The following is a 14,336-nucleotide window of genomic DNA, read 5'->3' on the forward strand; positions in this document are numbered from 1 at the left end:
GTTTGTTTACATTGTAGTATCTTCTTTGGTCAGTGGTGAGCATAAAGGATATCAGACAAGCAAATTCCCACAAACCTGTTTCCTCTCTGAAGCGGTGCACATCACTAACAGTGATTCAGCGATGGATGGGAAAGTTGTAGGTGTCTCCCTCAGGGGATTTCACATCCACCTGGGCAGGAAACCAAGAGTCCTCTGGAAACAATGGGGCACAGTGTTTGTCTATCTCGATCGGTACCAACTTTCCAATAGAGGTACAGCAGGACACGGTAAAATGTGACACCTATAGAGTAAAGACAAAATGCTTTGAAAAAAACTACAAGATATTAAGATCGAGTATATTTGATAACTAAGAACTAAGCTGCAACATCCCAGTAATCTGTTTACAATTAGGGTAGACAAAATAAAATGTGTATGTGCAATATGATGGCCCTAAATCAAATATAAACTTTCTGAGGGTTATTATGTGAAGTCTTTTTATTTGGTCTTGTTTGTGGCCATATGTTATAACTTTGCAGAGCTTTGCATACCCACTTTCTACACATATTAGTCTGAGTTAGTGTTTTCATCAGCTTGTCTCAATCAGTATTTAATGTGCCTATAATCTCATATAGGCACAGCTAACCAAGCATGTAATGCAATTAAATATGGAGGTAGATATTTCAGACTTACTGCTCCTCTAACGAAGCATAAAGCCCCTTTCAAACTCAAGAGCCACAAGTGTTTGCTCTCCCAATCCCTGCCTACCAGTTTAATGGAGACATTGATACAAGTGGTGGCAGTGACAAGATTGGAAGTGAATACTTTCACTTCATAATCTACCATTTTCACTCTTGACAGTGGTAGAACCCTGTTAGACAGATAATTGTAATATCATTCACAGCACTGATAAACTAAATAAACCCGGTTGTGTAAAAAAAAAAAATGTAAATACTGGAATCACAATGAAAAGATCCATGGAAAATGGTTCTATAACAAATAATTTGTCTTTTCCCATCTGTTTCAGTCCGATCATTGCTAACTGAAATCCTTTCTTAAACATCTCTTTTACCTCTGTTAATAAAACCAAGAATTTCCTTTGAGGAGTTATTTGGTTAAATGAAACAAATCAGCCCCAGTTTGTCTTTTAATACACAGTTTTGTGTCCAGTCAATACCTTTAGTTGAGTGTGATGATGGAAAGTTCACACAATGTTCTTCACCTGAAAAACTACGGAAACAATGTGCAGATAATGACATTTTAAGGCAGCGCAAGTTGATTTAATATAAAATCTATAAATCAGATTTCTACCATTAAATGTTCAAGCCAAAGTCAATACAAATATTAGTCGTGATTACATGCTAAAATGTCAAACAACATTTACTTAATGAGTTTTACATTTAATGATCAACAGCTGTAACATGATAGAAACCAAAATATAGTGCATGGAAAATACACAGTAGAAAGTAGAAAGTAAATTCAGTGACTAAATCAGTACAACAAAATCACCAAATACAGAAATTACTTCTTATCTTCATTGCTTCTCAAACAAACATATCGGTCACAGGCAGTGGAAATTTTAAATGCAAAGCTACAACAGTAGATAGCAGTTTTTCTAGAAAAATAATATTTGATCCTTTGAAACAATAAATAATAAAACAACAGTTCTGTAAGTATTTATGGAAATTAAATCAAACTGGAATAAGGAGAAGATTATTTCATGATTAAAAAAACAAAAACAAAATACAATGTCAACTCAGTAGACTGTCTTTCCATTTGTGTCTTCTGTTAAGATGAAGGTTGAGGATGGGCTCAGATCTGAGGGGAGGGGACAGTCAGGAGTCCAGTGGGCTTCAGCTTGTTGATCCCTCCATCCAGGATACAAACCCGTGGAAAATTCACTTTGACCAGATGCGCAGCAAACTGTGAAGAAAGGAAAAAGTCAGGGAAAAGCTGTCATTTTCCTCAATAATAATAATGAAAAAGGTATTATGCATGATCATTATAGGGCAAAACATCAGAGGTACAAAGCCAAAAATTGCAGAAGCGTTATGACGACATACTCATTACGTGAGCCTTGATAAAGTTACAAACAGTACACGCTGGTAGCTCTGCAGATAAATTCCTCCATTCAAAAAATTAAGGAATTATTTTCTTGCAACCAGGTCAGACTCTAATGCCTCCTAAAATATGCATGCTTTTCTCTTCATTTAAGGAGCCCTACTTATTTTTTGCTTTTAATTTCCAATGTTGCTGAGACTTGAGAATTGCAAGTTTGTTGAATTTATTCCAAAAAGAGCACAAAAGGAGATTTTATAATGAAGTGAGCAATGCTAATTTTGTTCACTGAAACATAGAAGACCATGATTTCTGTAGAATACAGTTTTAGTGTTGGCTAATGCCCTCATGTCTTTTAGATATCGGGTACACACTTAGCCTTATCATGAGCCAAGTTCAGTATCTGTTAGCGGTATGCAGAGGGAGCAACAATTTGGTAAGTAGTGCTCCTGTCAGAACCATCAGGAATGTAAGTCGCTTTTGCATGAGAATATCGCCTTCTGGGCAAAAACACAACAGCTGACAGGTCCTCTATAAACTCAAAAGCTTCAAAACATTTAGTTAAAGAAACTCCATAGAGGTTCCTTCTTAGCCTCAGTGGAATTTCAGAAGAACACAGGTTACACAATGTCAGATAGACAACCTTAAACCATGCAGGAGATTCACTCTTCCTACTTTTATTTCCTGCATTTTAAACCTTGACAGCAAATTACACAACAAGCTCTTGCTCAGCTTTCTCTGGAAAATAGATGATACTTGCTGATGAAAGGGTAACAGGTTCTGCCTTTTGAGTCTGAGCATGAGTCATGACACGATCAGGTTCCATAGATCCAGAAAAGTTTAATCAAACTTTTAGAAGCCACGGGGTGGTCTGTCACAACTGGTGGAGGTAATATCCTTTCACCATCAAGGTCATACCCTACAATTAGACTGACCCTCTTTACTGAGGTGTCAGGGCACAACTCCACTGGTATTGGCCCACTGACCAAACCATACGTCAAATACACAGGATGCAGAAGTGTCCAAAAATGAAACATTTCACAAACAAAACTGTGCCGCTGGACCCCTACAGTTCCCATTGCGACAAAACATATCCACGGAAGATGTCGTTGCCCCCTCACACTGCCCTAACCCACCTGGACAATAAGAAGGAGTTGTAATGAGAATTCTCTTCCTATAGTTCAGTTTTTAACACCATCTCCTCCAAATTCATCAACAAACTCCGGGACCTGGAAATAAACACCTCCCAGTGTAAATGGATCCTTGACTTCCTGACAGTGGACCACAGGTGTTGAAATTAGGCAGCCACTCTTCACCCCGCCTAACCCTAAGCATGGGAATGCCCCAAGGCTGTGTTTTGAGCCCCCTAATGTACTTCCTGTACACGCACGACTGCGGGGATACTTTTGACTCCAACTTCATCGTTGAGTTTGCCAATGGCAAAGCTGTGGTAGAGATGACCACCAACAGCAGAGAGAAGGCCTACTCGGTGCTGCAAGAACAAAAACCTTCTTTGGAATGTATGTAAGATGGAAATGATAATGCACTATGTGGGAAAGCAAGGGAGTGCCTATATTTCTTTAATAATTGATTGCTCCCAGGTTGAGAGTGCATAACTTCAATAACCGGGGTGTCCAGAACAAGATCTGACGTGGACATTAAACACAGACATTGTCTGAGGAAATTTAGAGTGTCTCCCTAGTTACTTTGGGAATTCTATGCATGCATTATTGAGAGCATCTTGACTGGGAACATCACTGCCTGGTAAGGAAGCAGTTTGATACAGGTCCGAGAAGCCCTACAAGGAGTTCTATGGACAACTATAGACATCTATACCAGAGCATGACCAAAGCCAGGAAAATCTTCTACTTCTTCTAGGTCCCAGCCAACCCAATATCAGCTTCTTTTCTCTGCTGCAGTCAGAGGGAGAAGGTACCACATCCATAAGGTCAACTTGGAGAGGCTCAAATTCTACCCAAAGGCCATTAGGATTCAGACTAACCCTGCTCGTTCTTTCATTCGCTGTTCAACTGATAGGTGTATATTCTTGTTCATATTTAACAGCTCATGCAAATCTTGCACATATTGTGTATTTGTACTTTATTTGATAATCTATTTTTTTTAAATACATTCAATACTTTATTACTTGGGACCTGACAACAACAAAAAAACAATTCACTTCTCATTGTAAGATGAAACAAATGCACTTTTTAAATAGACTGTAGAATGCACATCTTGGGCAAGATAACAAAATAGTGCCTGCCAAGTTTAGCCACCCAGCTCAGTCATAATTTCAGTTGCTGAAATATTATGCTTCTGTGATCATTTACGTGTTCATAACACTTCTATCTAGTGTTTGTTTGTTTATTTCTGATGTGCTACATACAGGTGAATTTGTGTGTGACTACTTTCTCACCATTGCAGCACTCTTCATGGCATGACTGATGACCACGATGACACGTCCTCTGTAGTTCTGAAGGACTCCTGTTGCGGGACACTGCACCAGCTCACTGTCAGAGCTGAACGTGGTGTTGAAGGGAATGTTGATGCTGCCAGAAATATGGCCTCTGCTGAAGCTGGAGGCAGTGAAGTTAAGGAGCACAGCTTTAAACAGGTGTGGTAATCACCTTAAAACAAGGCCGAAGTTTGTGGTGAACCCTGTATTTTTGTCATTCAATAAACCCTTATGGGAGCCACAATATTCTTGAGCAACAATTGATACAACAGACAGTATGCAACCAATTTAACAACATCACGTCAGTTTGGCACCGCCTTAATTAGGGTGCTTGTTTAACTTCTTCTCAGACAGACCTTTAATGCAAAACAACAGGAAGACAAACTTTGTGTAATGTAAGACAAAGTTAATAAGGAAGGAGTGGAGCAGAAAAAATAAGACATTTAGGAGATATGCCAGGACGAGAAAAGAAAAGAAAAGAAAAGAAAAGAAAAGAAAAGAAAAGAAAAGAAAAGAAAAGAAAAGAAAAGAAAAGAAAAGAAAAGAAAAGAAAAGAAAGAAGTGACTGTATCTTTTTGAGGGTTTTGGCACAGGAACTGTGAATAACCCCACTTATTTATATAGTAAAATAATAAATTCTTAGAAAAAGAAAATGTCCTATTTTTGAGGGTTAAGCTAATGACAGTATTGCTACAAATAATTACATTTACCAAATCATGCCAGCTGCCACAAAAGCATAGATTATCAGCATGTTACACAATATATTGTATAATAGCTGATAAATCCCACTGTGGTACATTTAGCCTTTAAATTGCATAAGGCATATGCTGTCGTTTTGTCCAGAGGAGCACATATCTATTATTATGCTCAGATGGCTGAATCTAGATTGGTCTGTTTTGCTCCACAGAAGTCTTAATTTTATCCACTTTTTGTGACCATGGACACCCACAACAGAGCTTTGCCTAAGATCACAATAGAGGTGAACAAGGGTCGCTAAATCTTGAGAAAGTGGTCAGATCCCTTTTGTCCATGTGAACTGGCCTGAGGAACGTCTGTCTATCAGGAGGTTCCACAGTAGGAATCTGGCTAGAGGTACTGCCATTTCAAAATCCTTGCTCAACCGACTAATCCTTATTGATTAATAGCTCTTTAACCCCTTAAACAATCACCATTGTTCTGATGAACCAAAGCTTTAAAGCTCTCTCTTTCTGCTACTTCGAATATTTTATATTCAAGGTTGTCTGCGCCATTGTATATCCAGCAAAAGTAAAATTATTGCTTTATGTAATACTGTAATTTTATGCAGAGCTGAGAAAAAGATGGATAAAAAAGGCTATTGGTCGTGAAAAGCAGGAGAAAGTTTCATTTTGAATCTAAGCGATATAGAGGAATGTTTTGTAGATGGGACATACAGCACACCATTGTGTTTCATGCACATCAAAGCCAAACCCTGAGGGTTTTATTTGCTTTTAGCTTAGGAAACAAAAGAAATTTGGTCAAACCATCAAAGATGTTTAAGTTTTTAAAAGATGAAAATTTGCCATTTCTGGAGATACTTGATTTACTTTAGACTGCACAAACACACACACACACACACACACACACACACACACACACACACACACACACACACACACAGTGATTGTAAAGAGTTTTCCCACTTGATATGCTCAGACATAGTAATGTTTAGCTTGTTTACCTAAACAGTACAAACAGCTTGTTTAACCAAAGAAATTACCCCTACATTCTCAACTAAAATGTGTAGAACATAATCATCAGCAGGTTGCGGTTACAACAATAACCATACTGAATAATTCATGAAAAAAACAATGAAGTAAAAAACTAAATTTAAATGAAATTATATTTAAAGAAAAATTAAATACACCACGTAAAAAAATATATTATATTTTTCCCAAAAGGCCAGGGCTCCCATGCTAATTTCCCCTGCTTTATGCCTTCATCTCAGACTGCAGGATTTGGTGGGGCAGCCTGGGTGGATATGAAGGGCCTAACTGAACGTTGCAGAATCTGGCAGCACATAACTAGATTAGATCAACCCTCCTGAATTTTCCCCTACTTGTCTTTGAGGGAAACCAAGCTGTTTTAGTCTCTAAGCCAGCAGTTCAATTCCAAAACTCTGCAAAGCACTGGCACCAGGACAAAAGGTAAGAAAGGATCACAGGCACTCCTTGTATGCCACTGACTTTGTATGAAGTTTGTTTTTGTGTGTCATGACCTTTCAGTCTTGTCATATCATTCATTAGCAAATCAAAACATTTCTTGATCAGCGGAGGCACAGGCTTTACAGTATGTATTTGTGCCATGTACATATAGTCTATATATATAAAAAAAAACACCTGCATAAATTCAATGATGCATGGCATAAATCCTCCTGGAATACAGTCAAGGACTTTGACTCTGCCCTTACAAGAAGCAGCTGAGACTAAAAAGAGAAATACTCAGATCAGAGCAGAGAAAAAAAGTCTATCTGTATATCAGCCAGGTATTGTGTATAATATCACTGTCAAAGGCTGTGCGCACGGTGGAGTTATAGTCAGCATCTAAGTGTGCCAAATTAAGCCCAAAAAGCCTACTGTACTGTATTCACCAGCTAAGGAGACAAATATTTTCCTCAGGAGTTGGAGTAAAGAGAAGACTGACTATTGGACTAACAGTTGATCACCAGGTTGAAACAACAAAAAAACAAGGATGGTGAAGGGCAGCTGTGTCGTGGTTTCTTCAATATGTTTAACCTGAATCTGTCACTGCCAAAGTGTAAAGTGATTGAATTTTGGATGTCTTTGATTATTATTCCTGTCATGCAGAGCATCTTCACTTGAAGAGCTTAAAGACCTTAAATCAGCAAGTTAAGATATTAACTTCTATGGTAATTAAGGCATCTGAGAGGATGGCTAAAGAACCCTTAATAAACTGGATCAAGGTTTCCTTGACTAATTGAATTGAGTTTACAAAGTAAACTGAAAGGTTAGCGATTGAACAGAGCTGTTAATTGTTAGATTAAAAAAAAAAATGTCATGTATTGTTTGAAGATTGGTATTGCTTCAAGCACAATCCAGCCATAAATGTTAGTCAGTAAATTCTCAGTAATATTTGTATGGTTTTTAATGATTGACTTTGTGGTTAAGATCTTTGATCTTAGAGCCAGCTCTTGGAAACTGTACAGTACCACAGTTATTGCTTGTCATATTTCACACTTAAACTTTAACAGCAAGTTATATAATAAGAAAAAATAGCATTTCTTCTTTTTTTTCTTTTATGTCTTACTTGTTCCTTATTGTTTTGACTTATCCTTTTCATTGTTTTACAAAGGCCTAACTACAAGCTACACTCCCCAGTGTGCATTTACACCGGATTCTGCTGCAATTTAGTTCTACGTAGTTCTATGTATGAGATTTATTATACAATATGTCGGGTTAATTTTTGTAGACAAGCTCTATTATTCACAATGTGGACTGGTGCTGTTAACTCGCTAGCCATGCAAGCACTCCATTGTTAATCTTGACAACCCAACCATAATATTTCCTGTAAATCTGCCAGGGAAAATCTGGTCTGACTGTACCAAAAAAAGATGTTGACTGTGCAGATGTGAAAAAGGAACTTCTCTGTAAAGTTACGGTATGTTTTCTTTCCTGACACAACTATTTCTATCACTTTCCATAGGTACAACTGAATCCAACACAATGAATGACTTCCAAGAGAGACCGTCTGAAAGTGTGCGCTTTTATCACATTTAACAGATATGGCATCACCCTCCGTGCTCAACGCCAGCTGTCTTTTGAAGCATGAAAAGTTAAGATAAAAAAATGTCACGCAATAGAAAGCTTAAGTTGGAGTATGTTTGCGAATGTAAACCAGCCTAATCTGAACCTGCCATTTCTATTTATCTCAGTTACATCAAGATGAATGTTTGCAGATCATTTGTTGCTTTTGCAATTTACATGTTAAAACTGGTGAAAGACAGTGAGTGATTAATGCGTCATAGCTACACAGAATGGTAAGGATACTCCTCTATACTGCGAATATCAACAGCAACAATTTTGGGCTTGCCAGCCTTGTTCCTTTTGGTGGGCCCGGCCATTGACAGTTCACAGAGGTCGATTAAGTCCTCAGCCGAGATCCTGGGAGATACTTCTGCTTTCAGGTCACACAGCGCCAGAGGCTCTCGAGACTACAAGAGAGAAAGACAGGGGATCAGAGATAGAGGGACAAAATAGCAGTACATGCTTTCAGAGAATTTCTGAGTATAATTTGAATAATTAATTTTGATAAGTAATCACTGTAAAATGACACAAGAGAAACAGAAAGAATAGTTTACTTGGGATATTATTGTTTCTATAAAACCAATAAACCAGTGATTACACCTGAATGCCCACAATGTTAAATAAATCTCTTCAGGACTAATGACAAATTTGACACCCTCCTTCAAAAACAGCTAATCCCACTTTCCTACCAAAAATAAAATGACATTATTTTTTACCATAAAAATGGTTACTCATTTGAGCACACACGACCAGCAGCTGTGGTCAGAACATGATCCTTTGCCAGGTTCCACCTGAACTGCCAAATAGGTTCATTTAAACAGCCAGCCAGAGGCATGGCTGCAGGGGATTGAACTCTGCAACGCAATGGTGACCAAGAGTTATACCACTGTGATTCCCAGATGCCCTGAAATCAGTATGAGCATGAAATTTGAAAAAAAAAAAAAAAAAAAAACTGAGTAGGCCAACAGTTTGTCCAAGTCTCTCAAAAACACTAACAGACAAAAATATTGTGATATATAATGATGATAATTTGATTAATTATATACCAATATGTTACTTGTGGTCATTGATATGCAAATTAAATGAGAAATGCTAACAGCATTAACTATGAATTACAGCAAATTGTGTAAAACCAATTCACAGAAGAGAGAAGATTAAATGGTCCAACTGCATGACCAGTAGGTTAAATGCCTACGCTCTGCCATCCATGAAATAAAATCTTTAAAAGCCTCCAAGTCCATTGGTCAGTTGAATAATCTACAGCCCATCCAACAGTGAAGAACTCAGAGCTGCAATGACATTTATTTCCATAAGGCACTAAGCACATATTTTATATTCAAACTGATAAATCATATCCCACCTCATGGCCTGCTCAATGACATCTGTCTTCTGAAGCATGACAAGTTAGTTGGAAAAGGTTTTAGGCAGTAGAAGGCTTCAAGTTGGAGCAGCTTCAAATTCAAGTTGGAGCAGGTTTGATTATGTAAAGCTGTCTTCTATGTAACTGCCATTACTATTTTCTCAGTCTTGTAAAGATGAATGTTCGCAAGACATTTGTTGTTTTTGCTTTTTGGAACACAATCCAATGTTTTTATAACCATTTCTAATTTGAGTTTACCATTTCCCAATGTGCCTCAGCAGAGAATTATTGAGCATTGTATCTAAAATCTGAAACTGGTGAAAGACAGTGAGTGACTAATCGCTACCCAGAAATGGTTAATGATGCTCTTCTACACTGAGAACATTTCAATTTCATGGGAAACTTTCACTCCCAGGAAACTATATAACCCCACCCCTTTGGCCTGCAGACATGTGTTGGCCTCCAAAACACACAAGAACAAACAGAGGCACTGTAAGTGAAAATTAATCTTTGATTCCACCTGTTATTTAATTTCCTTTCTTTAATATTTCATGTGTGTTTTATGTCTACTAAATGTCTTTATTATGACTTTAGACCTCTGTTTGTTACCTTTAAAGAGGATGGAAAACCCAAGTTTGTGGATGGATTAACTATGTAAGTTAAACCTTGTTAATCTTATTTACTTACTCATTCAGCAATTTTTTTTTTTTAATGCTGACTCGATATTTAATGTATTTATTTTGTCTCTGTTTTTGATACTTTCATGTTCATCCAACCAATCATCCAATCATCCATCTATCTCTCCTTTTGTTAATCGTGAATCACCAAAATAAACTGTTGGAATGGCTTTAGGATCCAGTCTTTAAATGTGCACACCACATCATCAGTTCGGTCTTGTTGAGGTTGATTTTCAGGTGGTGTGAGGACATCCACTGAGAGATGTCAGTCAGACAGGCAGAGATTCGTGCAGCTATTGTACCTTACTGCTATTTCAAGGATGGCACTCTTCTCTTGGATTTCTTTTTCAACTTTTAAGATGATGTCTACCAACCACTTTTAAGTAAATGTAAAAGTACTAAGTAAAAAAAAAAGAAGTACAAGACCTGTATCTATTCAATGCAATACAACACATCAGCACTGTAACAAATACAACCATATGCATTATGTTCAGTTTTTGTTGAGCCCACCACTAAATTGTCTGTGTTTTGAGTCAGAAATATGGTAACATAGCAAATACGTTTACAATTTAAATAATAAATATTTTGTCGAATGGTGAACTGGATTTTTATTGACAGGTGTTTTGAATATTTTGCTTACCTCATTACCAAATATAGACCAAAAAAAAAAATTCAAGGTTTGTTGAGCCAAAGTAACAAGCCACCCAGATACTGATTATTCTTGTTAAATGATCAATTTAGTAAGTAGATGAGGGACTCAACAATAACCACATTCATTAAGTAGATGGAATTTCCAGTTGGAAATTGTACCGTGGTTTATTTTCCCTAATGTTTTACTTTACAAAAAACTGATTCATGTTCTAAAATATTTGTGGGCTGGGTCCTTCGATCAGGCGCAGAATGCCCCTCTTCATCACAAAACACTGAAGGCAATTTTGAATATATTGCAAGCCAACACAACACCACTGCAAACTGCAGCCACAAAATTGGAGTCACTCAACACCTTTAAGTCACAGTGACAGCATGTTTGAAATGGGTAGCAGTTCATTCTGCACACTTAAATTCCCTATTTCAGCTCTGCAGAGATGGCAAGAGGAAAATAGAAGCAAAAGACAGCGATTTCATGGAAATACTCACACGGTGATAGTGCAACAATCAGGTTTAAAAGTCAGCTTGGCCAATGGCAACACACTTTTCCTGGTTCAGTGAAACAATAGAGTACTGTGTGTGGAAGGAAACCTGCTCCGTAAAATACCTCCCTGTGCAGACTGAGTTTACAAATGAAAACCGACTGCAAAGTGAATATTTTCAGGTAGACAGTAATCACTCATTTCATGCATTTTCACTTCAGTAAAGGAACTTTGGTGGAGGGCAAAATAAAAATAAAAAAAAATGGTGTCTGTCAGAATACTTTGCACTTGACTGTATACCAGTTTTTTTTTTTTCTGCCACTGCATGCATAAAACAGTTGTATCACACAGAATGCAAATATGTTCGTCAGTATAAACAAATTGCTTCTTCTCAAAATCAGCTAGTGACTAAAGCTATTAAGTAAATATTGCAAAAGACAGAAAAGAAATTAGAATAACAATTAGTTAGTGTTTGATCCTTATTTCAGTTTAAGTTTCAATGGTCAATGCGCTCCGTATGTTTTTCTGTATTGTTTCTCAAAAACAAAACAAAAAGAGGTGAAAATGGCAAAGTGGATTAATCGATCTATTCTTAAGTAACGCTTCTGTAGGATTACTCACTTGCTAGAGTAATAATGCCTGTTAAGGAAATGGTATAGGCTACTTCGCAGAAAACCACAGCGCTGTAGCTATAACAACCCACCAATGCTAAGGTGTTCAGTATACATCAGTAAAAAAAACCTGATAGATGGGTGCTCCGCTAATGCGTTGTGTTTGGTAACAATAAATGTTTTGGACAAAATTTCCATTTGGCAACCTCCATGGCTAAAAAATGAAGCCAATGAAGCACCAAAACCTGCTGTTTGTCAAATGGCCACTTGAGGCTGGCTCAGACAGTGAGTCAATCCCCATATGTTTCATCATTGAAAAAAAAAAAAAAAAAAAGAAACACAAAGCCTGGTAGAATAAATGGTTTCGGTCTTGTTTACTAATTCCACAGATTACGACAACCTGCATGGACGTGATTATTCACGTGACTCACCCATTTTAATTGTTTAAATGCTTTTAAAATGATGCATTATTAAGGATGTGGCTGCTTTGAGGAACAGGTTAGTCCTGTAACAGTTAGCAAGCTACCTACAGATTTCAGCAACTAGGACTCAATGGACCCACATAAACTCCATCCACACACCACCTCTTTGCCTATTTTTGCACTAGCCAGGAGTAAGCCTGAGTTAGGCTCTCCTAAGATAATGATGACCAGACACTGAGAACTGAGCTTCAAAACCGCTTTTCAAGAGACCAAAGGATGACATCATGGAGATTACTTCCATTTTATATATTGTCCATTGTAGTTCCTCAGTTTGGTTATGGTGTTTTATTACAAAATGCAGTTGATCCTGATAAAACATACAAAAAACCCCCCCAAAAAAACCATGGGTTTGTTTAAAGGCGCGTCTGAATAAAAGTGGATGAGAACTTTGGAAAGTTCAAGAGAGCTGACGAGGCTCATCTGGCTGGCTGAGCTCATACATGCTGTTAAGCAAAGATGAGTGGCAACACATAGATCTACTTCAGTACAACAAAATAATGTCTTTCATAACATGAACACAAGTATATACACATTCAATGTACTGACACAAATTGGCAAAATATGCAGCTTGTCACTGGTTAGGTCTAATGGAGCACCGCATGTTGACTTAAATGTCATGATGAGCGGTGTGTGCCAGCCAATGAATTGCTTAATGACACTTTGTCATTTCACTGGCCTGACAGTGATGAGGCTGAAACAAAGCCACCAAACAGAAGACACAAATCCTGTCTAGTGGTTTGTGTTAGCGTGCACATCTATGCACTGATTTTCACGGTACAAGGTTGCCAAAAGAAAAAAAAGAAAAAATGAATTTACTATATTGAAGTGGGAATCATCAGACTGTGGTAAAGCTTGACAACAAGGTCAATGGTTTATTTTAAGTGCATTCACACCGCATGCTTATAGCTGTGCTGACATGTTCACATATCAAACAAGACAGTCTGTGATGTGTGAACATAATTTCAAAAACAGAACCACATTTTATCTGCCAAGTATGAAGTCAGACAAAGAGAAGACGAGCATAATTCAGGTCATGATCTGAGAAAAATGGTGACAAGAAACACCCCTCACAGCACCCACACACACAGAATCACGCAATTTTCACATCAAGGAGGGTTTTAAAACAGAATCTTCCAGCTTCTCATATACTTCCTGTTTTAACTCTGGCCACACAGCTGTTCCCACTTGTACCCTAAACAGTTTTTGTTGGGAAGGGCAAAAAAAAAAAGCCACCACCTCTAATGAAAATGAATCTCTATTTTCGCTGACAAAACACAGAATTCAAGTCCAGACTTGCACTTGACTTACAGTGGCTGAAATATAATGTTGCTAAGTGCTGCATAAGCAACTTGCTTTGCACTTTAGTGTAATGACTCAGTTATTAAAAAAATGCTTAATTGAAATAAAAATGTCTAATGAAGACCTTTGCAGCTGGTATAAATCTGTGCCACATTCCATTTGAAGTATTAAAATATGACTTTATAGGCAAATATAATATTACATGTGATTAAGCTTTAATACTTGACAATAAAACTAATAGGGTATGAACACAAATAAACACCTGCAACATGTAAGATGTAACACAATCCAAAACTTTATAAAAATTCAGAAAAATGTCTGACACATAAATGGTTCAGTCACATTCATGGTTCACAAAGCTGGCAATCTGTCAGACAGGTGTTCATTCAATACATACTACTATATATATTGTGCAAAATATGCAAGTCTTGGTTTTACCCATTCACTAAAAATCTTAGATATATTACCTGACCCAACTTGGACTGCTCAATTCTACATGTTCAACA

General features: G+C 37.4%; 1 protein-coding gene across 1 annotated transcript in view; it reads right to left on the reverse strand.

The window, feature by feature from the left end:
- Positions 1–674: 674 nt before the first annotated feature.
- tbck (TBC1 domain containing kinase) overlaps positions 675–14,336 on the reverse strand; it is a 44,982-nt gene continuing 31,320 nt past the window's right edge. Inside the window, exons 24-26 of the mRNA XM_069168047.1 lie at positions 8,515–8,678; positions 4,451–4,610; positions 675–1,899 (exon numbers count right to left, since the gene is read on the reverse strand). Coding sequence (XP_069024148.1) covers positions 1,789–1,899; positions 4,451–4,610; positions 8,515–8,678 — 435 coding nt within the window. The 3' untranslated portion in view covers positions 675–1,788. The remainder of the gene's footprint in view (positions 1,900–4,450; positions 4,611–8,514; positions 8,679–14,336) is intronic.

This window comes from Embiotoca jacksoni, unplaced genomic scaffold, assembly GCF_022577435.1.
Source record: "Embiotoca jacksoni isolate LCO1_2020_lvr unplaced genomic scaffold, fEmbJac1.0.p SCAF_4, whole genome shotgun sequence".
NCBI lineage: Eukaryota > Metazoa > Chordata > Actinopteri > Embiotocidae > Embiotoca > Embiotoca jacksoni.